A 15,781-nucleotide genomic window follows, 5' to 3' on the forward strand; every position below is an offset into this window, starting at 1 on the left:
GATTGGTGTTTCCTCCTTTTTCTGTCCTGTTGGAGCGTTGCCCAGGTGCCGGTGAAAGCGTTTTACGTGTTTCCGATTTCTGCATCATGTTGGTCAAGTGTCCTGTACCTTAGCTTGTCTGTCTTCAGCGTCCAGCTGCTTGTGTCATCTGAGCGGCACGAGCTGTACTTCAGCATCCTGCCGTTTGTGTCATCTCGGTGGTACAGGTAGCACTCCAGCGACATCTACAGCTAGTGTCACCCCGGCGGCTTTAGCCGCACTCCAGCGTCCTTCCGCTTGTGTCATCTCGGTGGCACAGGTTGCACTCCAGCGACATCAACCGCTAGTGTCAACCCGGCAACATTAGCTGCACTCCAGCATCCTGCCGCTTCTGTCATCTCAGTGGCACAGGTCGCACTCCAGCGACATCAGCTGCTAGTGTCAACCCGGCGACATTAGCCACACTCCAGTGTCCTGTCACTTGTGTCAACTCGGCGACACAAGTCGTACCACAGCATCAACTGCTATTCAACCCAGAGACTGTGTTCATCATCAGTCCTCAAGGCTGCCACACAGCCATTCGATGTATCCTCTATCAGTCCTCAAGGCTGCTGCACAGCCCAGAGGCTGTATCTGCTACCAGCCCTCAAGGCTGCTATACTAAAGACTGTAATCACTTTCAGCCCTCAAGGCTGCTACTCAGCCCAGTGGCTGAATCTTCCACCAGCCCTCAGGGCTGTTACACAGCCCAGTGGCTGCATCTTCTACCAGCTCTCAAGTCTGCTACCCTATGCAGTGTCTGCATCTTCCACCAGCCCTCAAGGTTGCTACTGAGCCCAGTGGCTGCATCTTCCACCAGCCCTCAGGGCTGCTACACAGCCCAATGGCTGCATCTTTTACCAGCCCTCAAGGCCACTACACTATCCAGTGTCTGCATCTGCTACCAGCCCTCAACTTTGCTACTGAGCCCAGTGGCTGCATCTTCCACCAGCCCTCAAGGCTGCTACACGGCCCAGTGGCTGCACCTTTCTACAAGGGGTACCCCAACCATAATCTCTGCACAATTCATAGACTCTTTTGTTCAGTCCGCTTAGGACTCGTGACAGTTTCGCTCATGGACTCAAAAAAGGCTTGGAGTCTCTGCTTTATTTTGGGGAGATCCTGTTTGGCCCAGAATTGGACAAGTTTGTGACTACCTTGACAGCTTCTAAGGTGGCGTTCTTGCCCTCTGCATCTACTATGAAGCCTCGGATGTCATACTTTTGGTCCTTTTCGTCCACAGGGTAAAGCTAAAGGTCAGTCCTTTCCACGGCAGTCGGCATCCACAAAGGCCTTCAAGCCTAAGACCAAACAGGCCTGTTCTACTAGACATCCACCTTCCAAATCTGAGGACAAGCCTTCAGCCTGTCTTCTTCAGTTTGCCCAGTTCTGGCATCAGACCACCACAGACACCTGGGTACAGGACGTGGTCTCCGACGGATACGCCCTCTCAATCCTGAGGAGGCTCCCCCAAAAGTTCTTTTGCACAGGACCTTCATCGGACCCTGGCAAAGCCCTGCTCCTCCAGAAGGTTATTCAGTCCTTGCAGCTGTCTGGGGTAATTAATCAGTTCCCCTAATCACAGCGAGGGACCCAGTTTCTTTGTTCAGAAGCCCAACGGGTCTCATCAGCCTATCCTCAACCTCAGGCTCTGAACAAGTTTATCAGGCTGCCCAGGTTTCATATGGAAACCTTACGCTCTATTGTCCTGGCTATGGCGCCTGGGGAGTTTATGGTGTCTCTGGACATTCAGGACGCTTACTTACATGTACCTATAGCGCCCTCTCATCAGTGATACCTCCGGTTTGCTGTCCTATAGCAACATTGCCAATTTCAAGCACTGTCTTTTGGGCTTTCTACAGCTCCTCTGGTCGTTACCAAGATCATGGCAGTTATGGCGGCCTATCTTCTTCGTCAAGGGATAATACAGCTCCCATACTTGGATGATCTCTTGCTCTTAGCAAGCTCTCCAGAGATTCTTCACCGCCATCTACAAGTAACCATTGCCTTTCTACAAACGCATAGTTGGCTGATCAACTGGAAAAAGTGTTCCCTGACCCCTTCTTGAATGGTACATGTGGGAGCCTTCCTTGACTCTCAGGCTCAGAGAATCTTCCTGACAGCAGACAAATCTCTGCACTACAGCACTGAGTGTGCAGGTTACTCCACAGTCACCGACTGTCAATTCACTATGCAATGCAGATCCATGGTATCCACCTTCAACATTGAGGAGTTCCCTCAGTTCCACTCCAGGCCCCTACAGCACCTGATCCTCTCCAGGTGGAATGGGCTGCCCCATCTGCCCAGATTCCAGACGATGGGCCTCTACGGAGGATCACCTGTCCCTATCCTGGTGCCTACAGAGGTCCCACTTAAACAAGGGTCGCCCCTCTTGGATCCCGGACTGGGCACTCCTCACCACGGACTCAAGACTCCGCGGGTTGGGCGCAGTGACCAGCCTGCACTCCTTCCAAGGACGCTGGACTTCAGCCGAGGCAATCTTACCAGTCAACGTCCAGGAACTCCGAGCCTTCTACAGAGCTCTCACGCTTGCACAGGATATTCTTCAGGGCAGGCCAGTACAAGTACAGTCTGACAAAGCCACGACAGTGGCCTACCTCAATCACCAAAGAGGCACTCAAAGTCATTCTGCATTGGCAGATGTGTCCCGCATTCCCACATAGGCCGAACAACATCTCCCAGCCATCTCTGCAGTGTTCATCCCGGGGATTCTCAATTGGGAAGCAGATTTCCTCATCCGTCACAACGGGCATACAGGGGAGTGGTCTCTACATTCAGAAGTCTTTAAGCTCCTGGTTGACAAATGGGGTCTATCGGACGTGGACCTCATGGCCTCCAGACACAACCACAAGCTTCCAGTATATGTGGCCAGGACAAGGAACCCCGAAGCAGCCTTTGTGGATGCATTCTGTGAGTTGAACTTTCCATTTGGCGTACCTCTTCCTTCCAGTCTCCCTTCTTCCTCGAGTTCTTTGGAAATTCAAGCAGGAAGGAGGCATGGTCCTGTTGGTAGCTTCTGCTTGGCCCAGATGTCATTGGTACTCCGATCTTCAAAGTCTCTCCATAGACGCTCCTCTCCAACTTCCTCTATGACCGGACCTGTAGTCTTAGGGTCCCTGTCTACATCCGGACCTGGCCCGTCTGTCTTTGATGGCTTGGCTCTTGAGACATCCCTCCTGAGGTCTAAAGGGTTTTTTAGCTCTGTGGTCCAGATCATGCTCAGAGCGCGTAAACCGGTCTCTGTCCGAATTTTTTACAGGGTGTGGTATACATATTTCCAGTGGTGTGCTACTAGAAACTATACCCCTCCAGTTTTTAGGGTTTCTAGAATCCTTGCCTTTCTTCAAGCTGGATTGGAGCTCAGACCCAGCCCAACCTCTCTTAAAGTGCATGTCTCTGCTCTGTCCATCTGGTTCTAGCGCAGAATTGCTCCTCTGCTGGAGGTTCACATCTTCCTGCAGGGTGTTCTCCGTATATAACCTCCCTTTGTCCTTCCTGTGGCTCCATGGGATTTGTCAGTGGTTCTCCGCGCACTTTGGGAACCTCCATTTGAACCCCTGGATTCAGTAGACATCAAAGGACTCACTGCATAGACTATTTTACTTCTGGCTATAGCATCTGCCCGTAGGGTATCGGATTTAGGGGCACTCTCCTGTTGCTCTCCATTTCTGATCTTTCATCCGGATAGGGCTGTTCTTCAAACGCACCCTGGCATCCTTCCCAGGGTTATCTCTCGTTTTCCACCTTAACTAGGAAATTGTTGTTCCGGCCTTTCAATCGCCAGACCTCTCGGCAGGTGAGGCCTCCTTGGATGTGGTCCATACTCTGAAGATCTACGTGGACTGTACTGGTTCCATCGGGAAAACGGACTCCCTCTTTGTCCTATATGGATTCCACATGAAAGGATGGCCAGCTAACAAACAGAGGCTTCGCATAACTATCTCACTGGCTTACACGCAGGCTGGCCTTCTTGTGCCAGCTACAGTATCCGCTCATTCTACTCGCTTTTGTGGGTCCATCGAGGGCAGCCCGTCGTGGCACGTCTGCCGAACAACTATGTTTTGTCTCTCAGTATGTTACACTTTTGTCTCTCAGGATGCTTCCTTCGGGCGCCAGGTTCTCCTCTCATCTCAGGAGTGTCCCCATCCTTGAACAACTGCTTTGGGACATCTCCATTGTCTCCCTGTGGAGCCATATGGACCCTGAAGAAGAAAAGAAGAGTTATGGTAAAACTTACCCTTGTTAACTCTTTCTTCGAAGTCCATAGGGTCCACAGGGTACTCACCCTGATACACCTGGCTTCTATGGGTTTCTTCTCTTGGTCACTTGTTTCCTTCTCTGTGAGAGTTTGATTCCTCAGTGTACCAGTCTTCCGTCTCTCCTATCCTTTGAAAAAGTCACATGACGAAACGCGTTAGCCGGGACGCTCCTTTGAAATACCTAGCTACACTGTTGCCCGGCAGCACTGGATCCTTGCTATATCCAAGTCCATACTGTGGCCTCCGCTGAACGGCGAATATACTTGAAATATCAGGCACAGCATCTAAACATCCCGGCTGAACACAGGGGACTCCGGACCCTAGAGAATATAAGGGGGGTCCCCACGTTGCACTATCAACATTCGTGAGTACTCACAATTACAATATAAGAATATGGTCCGGTGAAACTGAGAAATTATCTGTATATGGCCGCTATTTCTCTGTCGGGCTGAGTGGAACTATTGAATCTCTTTATTTGCCCAGAGACTGTGCCTTAATTATCCATAACGGATTGAGCTCTCAACAAGGGATCAGCCCACACAACTGATGGATCAGCCCGCACAACTGTCTAATTACAGCTTTAGGCTAATTTAGCAACATTACGAACGAGCCACTACATGTGATCTGATACATGGATATTGCTATTAATGTTTTAGATGCCTGAAGCCTAGGATCTAATGCCGGAATAAATGCGTGACTTTATTCTCATTCTGTGGAGGATTATGATCTTCCTGTTTCTTCTAGTAAATAGCTACACTGTTGCCAGGCTGCATAGTAACTAGTTTCAACTTATGTCTGCTAAAGTGTGAACAGCTGCACACTTAGACAAGACATTAAGGCCCTGATTCTGAATCAGGGCGTCCCTATTCTTTTTTTTGACCGGCCTCCAGGCCGCTCGCACAACTGTGGGTGACCGCCCACAGCGTGTGCGTGTGGCCTGGCGATTATCGCGACCATCGGGTTTGCGAGGAGACCCTGTGGTAGGGTCTCAGGTCTCGCAAGCCCGAGTGGACTTCCTGCTGTAAAAGAGCAGGAAGTCCACTACTGACATCACTAGTGATGTCAGTAGGGCCACCCACAAACGGCAGGCGTTCCTTCGTGAACGCCTCTGTTTGTACAAATGCCTACAAAACGGAGTGAGCTATCGATCAACATCGACAGCCACTCTGTCTTGTAGCGAGCCCCGGAGCGAGAGATTTCTCACTCGCTCCGGGGCTCGCGCACGTGCGGTGCGCACGCCACACGTGCGCAATGGCATACCATCGACCCGCTTGCGAGCGCTATGCGCTCTTGACCGGGTCTGAATCAGGCCCTAAGTCTTTTATTCCTATTTTTATTTTCATCTGCCAAGGGATCACAGTGATTAGCAACAACATTATATTTACATGATATTGTGTAGCAGTGTGATATAATATTTAACTGATGGTGTTTATATTGTTTTTAATATAACTTATGGTACATTTTTTATTTCAACATGGTCCTTTTTTTACTGGTTAATAAATATTTTTTTGATTATACTCACAATTTATTTGTTTCCATCTTATTTGGTTCAGATTGAGATCATATATAGAGATAGTTCGAACTATCAGTTTTTTTTTTTGTGCCTTCAATACAAACATACACAGATTTTGTTTAGTTTGCTGCAACCCTATATTATATAGTAAGAAGATTACTTATGGGCACGGGCGCCATAATTGGTTTCCTTTACCATCTCTCCTATCCTGCTTCTGCCTTGGGCTTATTAACAAAACTGAGTTGCCTTCAGGCTGTGGGTGGGGTATAAGGGAAAGACCAGAGCATCTTGGGATAGAAAAAAGCTTTGCTGTTGGTGACCGGTCCTCCAAGTACCACCTACACCCAATTTTCTCCCTGAGGACCCTATGGACTACGAAGAAAGAGAGTTAACAAGGGTAAGTTTTACCATAACACTCCTTTTTTTTTAATTGAAACATATGCATCGGTACAAGTTAGAGAGACATTACAGATGTTTGCATACATAATTAGAAAGAAAATGTAACAAATATAATAATGTTGCTTGTATCATAGTATAATGAGAAAATTATAAGGGACTTAGTATGCAAAATATAATTTCAAATACTCATATGAAAAACATGAGTTGCACTAAGGATGGAACAAATAGTCCACAAAGAATTATATGACAATACAATGCTTCAACCGCTGGATTAAGCAAGTGGTGCTAGCTGTTCACTCCGCTGTGGGGACAGCACTGTGTAATTATAATTGGATCATATACCCACCACTCACTGATAGACTACAGCTATCAGCTACTGGACATCCCTTTAGTAACACCTCTATAGTAACAAATTACCCCAGCTAACCCCTGTAGTAACACATTTCCCTCCCTCACCCCATAGTAAAACATAATATTCCCCTTCCTTACCTGTGTAGTAACACATTCCCCTCCCTCACCTGTTTAGTAACACATTCCCCTCACTCACCAGTGTAGTAACACATTCCTCTCCCATACCTGTGTAGCAACACATTGCCTTCCCTCACCTCTATTGTAGCCCATTCCCCTCCCTCATCTGTGCATTAACACATTCCCCTCCCTCGCCTCTATAGTAACACATTCCCCTCTCACTGCTGTTATAACACATTTTCCTATCTCACCTCTACCACTATTCAAATAGGGGAGCCACACCAACTGCCAATGATATTTGGCAGAACTTGAGGTGACAGTTGGCATGTGATTTCTGAACTGTGCTGCAGCCATGATGAGACAGTCAGGTAGGACATTGCACAGGAGGAGGAAACATTTTAGCCCTTTTCATCTCCTTAGGAGTTGAATTTCGAAAAATCCCTTCTTAGTGGGCACCTATATTATGGAACTAATAATAGACTAATAAAACTCCCTGATTTTCATGTGTTCATGTTGACAGGGTGTGGGCTGGGTGTTGATAAATCAGTGAGTCAGTGAGTTAGTCCGTCAGGTCATTTGATTTTATATAATATAAAGTTATATATTGATCAAAAGATTTTAAGCTTGTCACAGCTTCCTCCTTGCAATAAGTCCCACACTGTCATATTTGCTGTTTCCATCACTGTATATACTTTGCAATTTATTTTTAAATGCTATGTTGATTGTCTTTATTACCTGTAACCATATACCATAGTTCTCATATCCTTACTACTTTTGAAAAACTACAATGATACATTTGTGTTTAACTCTGTTCTAATGGCAGCACATCTCATTATTTGCATATTTTGTCCTGCTATTAGTCTTATTACGAAATGTGTTAGTTCATCTTCTGCTGCCTCTCAACCATTATATGTACTGGGGTGTGCAGACCAGTTAAGTTGGATATTAACGGTCTTATTTAATTTGTCCCTTTTTAATTGTGTAGTGCCGAGATGTTTTAAGAAGGCAAATATTGTTCCAGTTCCAAAAAAGGGGGTAGTAAACTGCCTTAATGATTATCGCCCAATTGCACTAACTTCATTGATAATGAAATGCTTTGAAAGGCTGGTATTAGGACATATTCAATCTTTTTTCCCAGTAGATTTTGATCCTTTTCAGTTTGCATATAGGAAAAATCGTTGCACTGATGATGCGGTACTTACAGCACTTCACTCTATTTTAGCTCATTTGGAAGTGAGGGATTCTTATGTTCGGATACTCTTTGTTGATTTTAGTTCTGCTTTTAATACGGTTATTCCCATCTCACTAACATCTAAGTTGTTTGACTTGGGGTTAAGTGGGTCTATTTGTAACTGGGTTTTAAACTTTTTAACTGATAGACCACAAGTAGTTAGAATTGGAGGTGCTGTGTCGGGGGAAGTGTTGATTAAGACTGGTGTTCCCCAGGGTTGTGTTCTCAGCCCCCTATTATACTCGCTATTTACCCACGACTGCGTGTCGACTTCTGATTCTGTGAAAATCATCAAATTTGCTGATGATATTGCAGTCGTTGGGTTAATTAGCAGGAATGATGAGTCCCATTATAGGAAAGAGATCAAAAATTTGGTTTCTTGGAGTGGTGATAATCACTTGCTCCTAAATGGTGACAAGACAAAAGAACTGGTAATTGATTTTCGTAGGAGATGTTTAGAGCAGAAATTGCCAGTGTCTATTAACAACCATGATGTTGATATAGTTGAGTCTTTTAAATTTCTGGGTATCCAGGTTGCGGCAGATTTGACATGGTCTTTAAATACACTGTCCCTAATTAAAAAGGCGCAACAGCGTTTGTTTTTCCTAAGACGTTTGAGGGCCTCGGGAGTTAGCAAAGTAACTATGCTAAACTTTTACAGATGCTCAATTGAGAGCATTCTGACGTTTGGTATCATTATCTGGTATGGCAACTGCACAGCGAGTGAAAGAAGTGCACTGGAACGGGTTGTTAGGACCGCCAGCAAAATCATTGGCGTGCAGTTGCCAACTATTCATGATGTTTATGGGCTTAGGGTTCTAAAGAGAACCAAAGGTATCATATCGGATCCAAGCCATCCATTTCATGAATTTTTTGATAAGCTCCCATCTTTAAAGCGGTTTAGAGTACTTCGGGCACGTACGAGTCGCTTGAGGGTTAGTTTTCTTCCATCTGCTGTGCGCATGTTGAATGCTATGATTGTATCTCTTTAGTTAATTTTAATTTTATTATTTTTGTGAAATTGTTTGTGATAACCTTTACCATGGATTGCTATTCACTGTTTTAAAAAAGTGCAATGTAATTTCGTCTGTCAAACTTGTTTTGCTGATGACAACAATAAATACAATACAATACAATACTGGCTGTTCACACTTGAATTTTAAATCTTCACCAAACCTACAATTCCTGCTTATTCTACATTTATTTTACACCATCTGCATATACTCTACTGTACCACAAATCTACTATCTTAATCCTGTCTCATTATTTTTTTTTCTTATTTTATTTTGATGTTCACTGTGATTCACCTTTTCACCACCCTCTGATGCACAATTCTTTCTCAAATAGCCCAAATCCTCACCATATACATATTTTTGTTTACTGCCTGCTACTCCTTCTTATTCATGCTGTCTTGCAGTTCCGTTATGCAGATAATTCTTCAAATGTAAATGATATGCTTATTCTTTTTCTACTTCTCCTTTTGTAGAAGCAATGCAACAAGGCATGTGTGTAATCTTCTTAAGGATACATGTGACCGAGTGGCAGAGAAAGCTGATATGTGTACGTATAACAATAAAGTGTCTTTTTCTTAGTCATATAATTTTGTGATTGTCTAACAAATTGTATATGATTTATCAATTGTAGGAAATTGTCATGTGTTGCCAGTTACATGTGTTGCCAATTACATATTTAATGTAACCAAAAAGATAAGTTTGGCTATTTTTTAGGATTTTTTTTAAGACCAATTAATCCTGTCCATACTCATTAATATCATAGTTGATAACGAAGAAGCGGGCCGGTGCGAATGTATGATTTCAAAATGACCAAAATCAATAGTTTCATTATCAAGCATCTTGGAGATACCAACTCAACCTGTACATTATTATACAGTGGTTCTAGAAAGTTTTTGAACCCATTGGAATTTTTTGAATTTCTGCATAAATGTGACCTTAAATATGTTCATATCTTCATCTAAGCCATAAAAATGAATAAAGTGAAACTAATAAATAAATAACACAAAAAGGATATATTTTTAATTAATTAATTGATGGAAATTATACATTCATTTTGTCATGTTCGGAAACATGTAGTATTATTGGTTCAGTTAAGGGGATAACTGGAGTCAGAAGAGTCAATCAGTGGCTTAACCATCAGGTGTAAGTGTGAGTATTTGTCACATTTTCAAAATGGCGCTCACCAGACAGGTGAAGAAAATGGACAAGTGAAGAAAGAGAGAGAAATACAAAGAGTTATGCCGCGTATCCACTACGCAATGTTACTGAGCGATTGCACGATTTGGCATTGTAATTGTGCAATTGCGCAGTTATCGTGCACAAATCGGGCACTATTGTGTTGGAAACGAGCAGCGATGCACGCTCCCACTGGTCGTTTCCGACATCAATTATCTACTGAACATGCTGGTCAATCTGTCGATAACGACAGATTGTCCATGTTCAGAGATGATTGATGTGCCTAAACCAGTTTGGTTTAGCCTTTATTATAATTGTCACTTTAAAAAAATGGGGAGACTCACACAAATCCCTGCAGCGTCAAACTCAGGGGCTATTACATTTAGCCCAAAGGATCTGCAGATCTTGTTTCACTGGCTAATATAAGTGTTCATGAGTCCATGATTAAACAAATTCTTAATAAGAATTCTGGAGAGCAAGGAGGAAGTCACTACTTTCCAAGCAGAATATTGCTGAGTGGGTCAGAAAACGTCTATGATATTGCTAAATATGTGTGCGGAACAAAGATACGTTTAAAGCATATCATCATGCCAGACATAATCATAAAATGTAAAAAAATGATTAGCATTTAAAGCAGTAAGCCACCTAAAAGGCAGTGTTCTCTCCAGAAAATTTTGCCAGCTGGGTGGCATTAAGAAGTAGCTGGGTGGGGCAGTGTATTCTGACTGGACACAGAAATAATTTAAAGGTCTCTTGCAAATATTGATGCCTGTACACCCGCTTGCAGCTTGTACACAGATATAATTGTGTCCAGCAATGCACAGTGAGACACAGTTCTACATGCTGAGACACAGTCCACGTCTGCACTGTATGTGATGTTTCTGCTGTCCAAACTGCGCCCTGCCTTTTAAAGACAGGATAAGGGTCTCTGTTACTTTGCCTGTCACAGTAACTTAAGTGCAGTAATACTTCAATTTTGATACACTGATTTTTTTTCTTTTCTTTTTGAGGATTCATGGCCACGGCTCACGTTTTTTTTTCTTAGCTGTACTACTACAAATCATTTATTTTTAATACATCTCTGGAGGACAAACAAATTATGTTGTGATTAGCAGATTCCTTGCATTAGGAAGTAGAGGACAAGAACAGATACATCTTCTAACAGGCATTTATGGGTCCTTTAAATATATTAAAAACAATGGTGATGGCTCTTGCTGAATGTGATATCATAAAATAAGTATGTCCAAGTCTACGGTGTGTAGGCTTCCCGACTGTGAAATCCCGGCATGGGACTAATGATAGGCGTCTAATACCGAAGCCTATTATCAGCCCCATGCCGAAATCCCGACGCCCGGCATACCGTTCGTAGGTAAGCCGGGCTTCGAAAGCAGATAGCCGCGTGGGGGGGTGGGGGGTTTAGGGTCTCCCAGGGGGGACTGAGGGTCAGGCACCCTCCGGGAGGGTCAGGGCTAGGCTAGGTGAATGGGCGGGTTAGGATCAGGCATCCCTGGGGGGGAGGTTAGGGTCAGGCACCCCCACCCAGGAGGGTTAGGTTTAGGGTCCGGGTAGGGGAGGTTAGGTTTAAGCACCCCTGTGGGGGAGGATAGGGTTAGGCACTAGGGGGGAAGTTAGGGTTAGGCACCCTAAGGGTGGGCTAGGGTTATGGGGTGGTGAGGGTTAGGGATAGTTTGCTTACCGCCTGTGTCGGGATCTTCAGCTGCCGGCCTTCCGGCGTCGGTATTTTATCTGCCGGGCTGATGTCTGGCGGTATAGCATAGCGATCACAAGTCTACTGTACATAAGGCATTGTTTGCAAGCAGGAGTAAGCTAGTGTCATGAGCTATTAATTTAGTTCCAGGTACCAATCCACCCAGAGTTTGCCTTCTGACTTTGCTTGAAATCATGGACTTGCCTGCACATGTAAAGGTTATTCATTCACAAATATATACTTTTTCAGAATCAGTATTTTCTTATTTGAAAAAAAAGGACCATTTTTTGAAGACCATTTTTTGAGTACAGAAGGCTGAACAAAGTTACAATAGAATACATTCCTGCACTCATCTTGGAGCCAGAAGCCGCAGTATTTTCTATTCTCAGTTTATAGGGAGACTACATTCATATTCAAAGTTGTAAGCCTGTAGGCTTTCAAAACACATGAATGTCACTATAAAACCCTTTTAGTAAAATGAGTAATACTGAAACTAGTGCCATCCCACAAAAATGGAACTTGTTTTATGGAATATCAATTGCCTGTTTAGCAGTCTTTAGGAAGTGGGATGGTTTCCTGAATCTTTCCACCACAGACTTAAAACATCAGGAAACCCATTGGCCAGCTGAGTAGGTATGAATTTCTGATCCTTCTTTGAAATTGTCACCAAATTAGCCCAAGTTGTTCAATGTGAAGTAAAAACAAAAATATAGGTGTAGAAAATGTAAATTTAATCAAGGGTGATAGACAAATGCACTGTTATGGTGCACTAGAATGATGCTTTGACTCACATCTTAGTAGGCGAAAGTCTTTGCTGGCAGTGTGTCTGTGATTGCTTTATTGATATCATTATATTGGTTTTAAGTACTTTATATTGTTAAAGTATTGCGGGGTCTATTTGCTAAGCTGTGTTAGGAGATAAAGTGAACGGAGATAAGGTATCAGCTAATCAGCTCCTAACTGCTATGTCACAGGCTGTGTTTGAAAAATTACAGTTAGGAGCTGATTGGCTGGTACCTTATGTCTGTTCACTGTATCTCCAACCAAGACTTAATAAATAGATCCCTTTATCTTTTGGTACAAAAAATTGGTGAGGATTTCGTATTTGATATTCAAAATGTTGTTGGGTAAGTGATCACCTTTGCTATTCTATACATCACAATTATTATTAATATAAGTCCCATTAAAAGTCTAAAATTCACTGGATTCAGTTGAATGCATTTAGCTGTCTCTTAAATATTTTAACTTTGTGCACGCTGCAGTGTATTTTTATTTTTTCTTCATAGACTATATAAAACAATTTGGTCTTAATTGAGACTCAAATCTCAATCTCTTCTGCAATTGTAGCTGGTGCTGAATTGCTAATATTTAAAAAGCAGCAATGCCCCAACATTTCATTCACTTTAAATTTTAGGACTGTCTTGAGCTAGTTATTATTGTGTACAGAAAATGTTAAAATGCTTTATACACTTGCAGCATATATCAAATTAGTCATCCAATGGCTTTTAGAATATAAAATATATAATATACCTAAAAATATGCAAAGCATCAGTGGTTTCATCATCCGCATCATTACTTTCTTTATCGAAAAAGCATCACAATTGTTCCATAGCGCTACATAAAAGGAACAAAACAAATAACATTTTATATAAATTCAAACTGAAACAATTTCACAACTTTACGTACTTTACAAAACTCTTCATGCAGAGTGAATGAGGAAGTTGCCAGATGCTGTGAAATGCGTCCAGTTTTAAGTGAGACTTCTGTTTTTATTTTATGCTTTATTTTTATGGTTCTTTAATATAATTTCCATTTAATGTATCATGTGATACTGTCGTTCCATAAACTTTTTAAGTATTTTCTTTTACTTTTTCATTATCTTACTGTAGCAATAAAAAATAATAATAATTTTTTTTTAATCTATGGCAATCATTTGATGTGTAATATGCCATTTAACTTAAAAGAGATCTTTTAAATTATACATGTCTCAGGGTCATTCCTGTTTTGCAGTTCACAAAGGTTTTTATTGTTTTCGGAACAAATTTCCACTAGTTATCCATGCATTGTTTACTTTACATGACAATGGTTTAAGACATTAAAGGGATTCTATCGCAGCTAAAAAGCTCAGACTGGCTTCCATATTTGCTTAGCTGCTAAAATTGAAATGTTAATAACCAATTTCACTGCCAGCCCAGGCTCTAGTCATCACAGATCCTAAACTATCTTGGGGGAGGAGTTATAAACAATGCATAGTTGCATTCCAAACTGCTGTCTTTTTATATGACTGACCAACAGTTCAGCTAACATACTGTACATTGTTTCTTTATTGTCTCACACACCAGTTATCACTGTCACTGCAATACCAACTACAATTACAAAAGAAATGCCTATATTGTCTGGTCTCACATTGTACCAATGCTGAACACTTCCTACAGCAATACGCACACCAAAAACAAAAGCGTACTACTGAATAATCTATAGCCTGTCATGTCACCATAAAGAAAATCACTCTGAATATGCCTCACACAGTATAATACCTCAGAGAGGATTCTGGTCCTGCACTCCCATCCACAAGGATTCTCTTATTGGAGATACCAGTCAGTGCCTCTAGTTGTAAGTTATCAGCCTCTAGTTCATATCCTGAGGTTCCAACCCTGGTCTACTGTTCTGAGTGTCAATAGCTTCCATCTTGGCTTGTTACCTTAACGCCGTATCCTCCAGCCGCAGGGTGTGACAACCTTTCCGGTCATCAGGCAATGTGGACACTGAACTGGGACGGCCCTGAGATTACCATGGAGACCAAGACGCTGGACGGCCGCGGGTGCTGCTGGTTCTGCCGGATAGACGTACAGTGTCCCAGTTGTCAGCCGTCAATCAATCTGCACCCGCAGCTCACTGGTGGAGGCTCTTTCATTAGTTTGTCTGGACCGGTGCTGCGTTTCCGGTGATAGTTTACACTTCCTGTTTGAATCCTGGTTCCTGTCAGTCTGTCGGTGTCACTGTCTGCCGGTATCCTGCCAGTTCGTGTCCTAAACTGCCTTGTCAGTATCCCTCGCTGTCTTTACCATTTTGCTGTTATCCTCACCCGTGGCATTCACCTCTGAGTGGTGACTTCCATCCCTTGCTAACAGCCACCTACTGTTGCCACTCACGATTCCATCACGTGCAGCGCCTGCCTGTGGACTAAATTACCTTTACCAAGGTGGCATCTCGGCCCTCAAAGCCGCATCATGGCCCTCAAGGTCACACCGTGTTGTCTAAGTCGCTCGTCGGTCCTCAAGGCCACACCACGGCTCTCAAGGTTGCACTGTGCTTACTTAGTTGCACCTCGGCCCTCAAGGCCGCACCATGGCCCTCAAGGTCACAATGCTGCCGTCAATGTCGCACCTCAGTCCTCTAGGCCGCATCAATGCCCCCAAGGCCACATCTTAGCATTTGGACCGCATCATATTGTTGGAGCTGGTTCTCTGCCCTCAAAGCCTCACCTTGGCCCTCAGGGCCACATCCTAACTTCTAAGCCAAGTCTCGGCCTCATGGCCGCATCATTGCCTTGGAGTCGAAACTCTGCTCTCAAGGCCAGGCCTCGGCTCTCAAGGCTGCACCTCGGTTTACATAGCCGCTTCTTGCCGTCCTAAAATCATCTCAGCTCTCAAAGTTGCATCTAGTCATTCAGGTCCCTAAACAGCGACTATTTCTGTATCCAGCTCTAAGGGAACAGTGGATGGCTGTTATTGGCAGAAGACCTTGCCAGCTGGACTCTAGGTATCTTACACGGTGGTTTCTTGCAGATAGTAACACTGAGGTTGCAGTCATCATTACCAAACCATAGATTGTAGTCCTTTGCCTCATGTCCAATTGTTAGCTCTAGTGCTGAGGTTCACTCCACAAAGTTTCAGCCATCTATCATGAGATTCCAGTCTTTATTACCAGTTCTGAGATGCAAATTTTTTCCCTATTCCTGATAGTCATGCTACA

General features: G+C 43.6%; 1 protein-coding gene across 1 annotated transcript in view; it reads left to right on the forward strand.

Moving 5' to 3' along the window:
- The window catches only part of SYCP1 (synaptonemal complex protein 1), a 470,977-nt gene that overhangs the window by 124,307 nt on the left and 330,889 nt on the right, over window positions 1–15,781 (forward strand). The window contains exon 7 of the mRNA XM_088446296.1: window positions 9,396–9,469. Within this exon, the coding sequence (XP_088302422.1) occupies window positions 9,396–9,469 (74 nt within the window). The remainder of the gene's footprint in view (window positions 1–9,395; window positions 9,470–15,781) is intronic.

This window comes from Taudactylus pleione, unplaced genomic scaffold, assembly GCF_031769625.1.
Source record: "Taudactylus pleione unplaced genomic scaffold, aTauple2 ptg000396l, whole genome shotgun sequence".
Taxonomy (NCBI): Eukaryota; Metazoa; Chordata; class Amphibia; order Anura; family Myobatrachidae; genus Taudactylus; species Taudactylus pleione.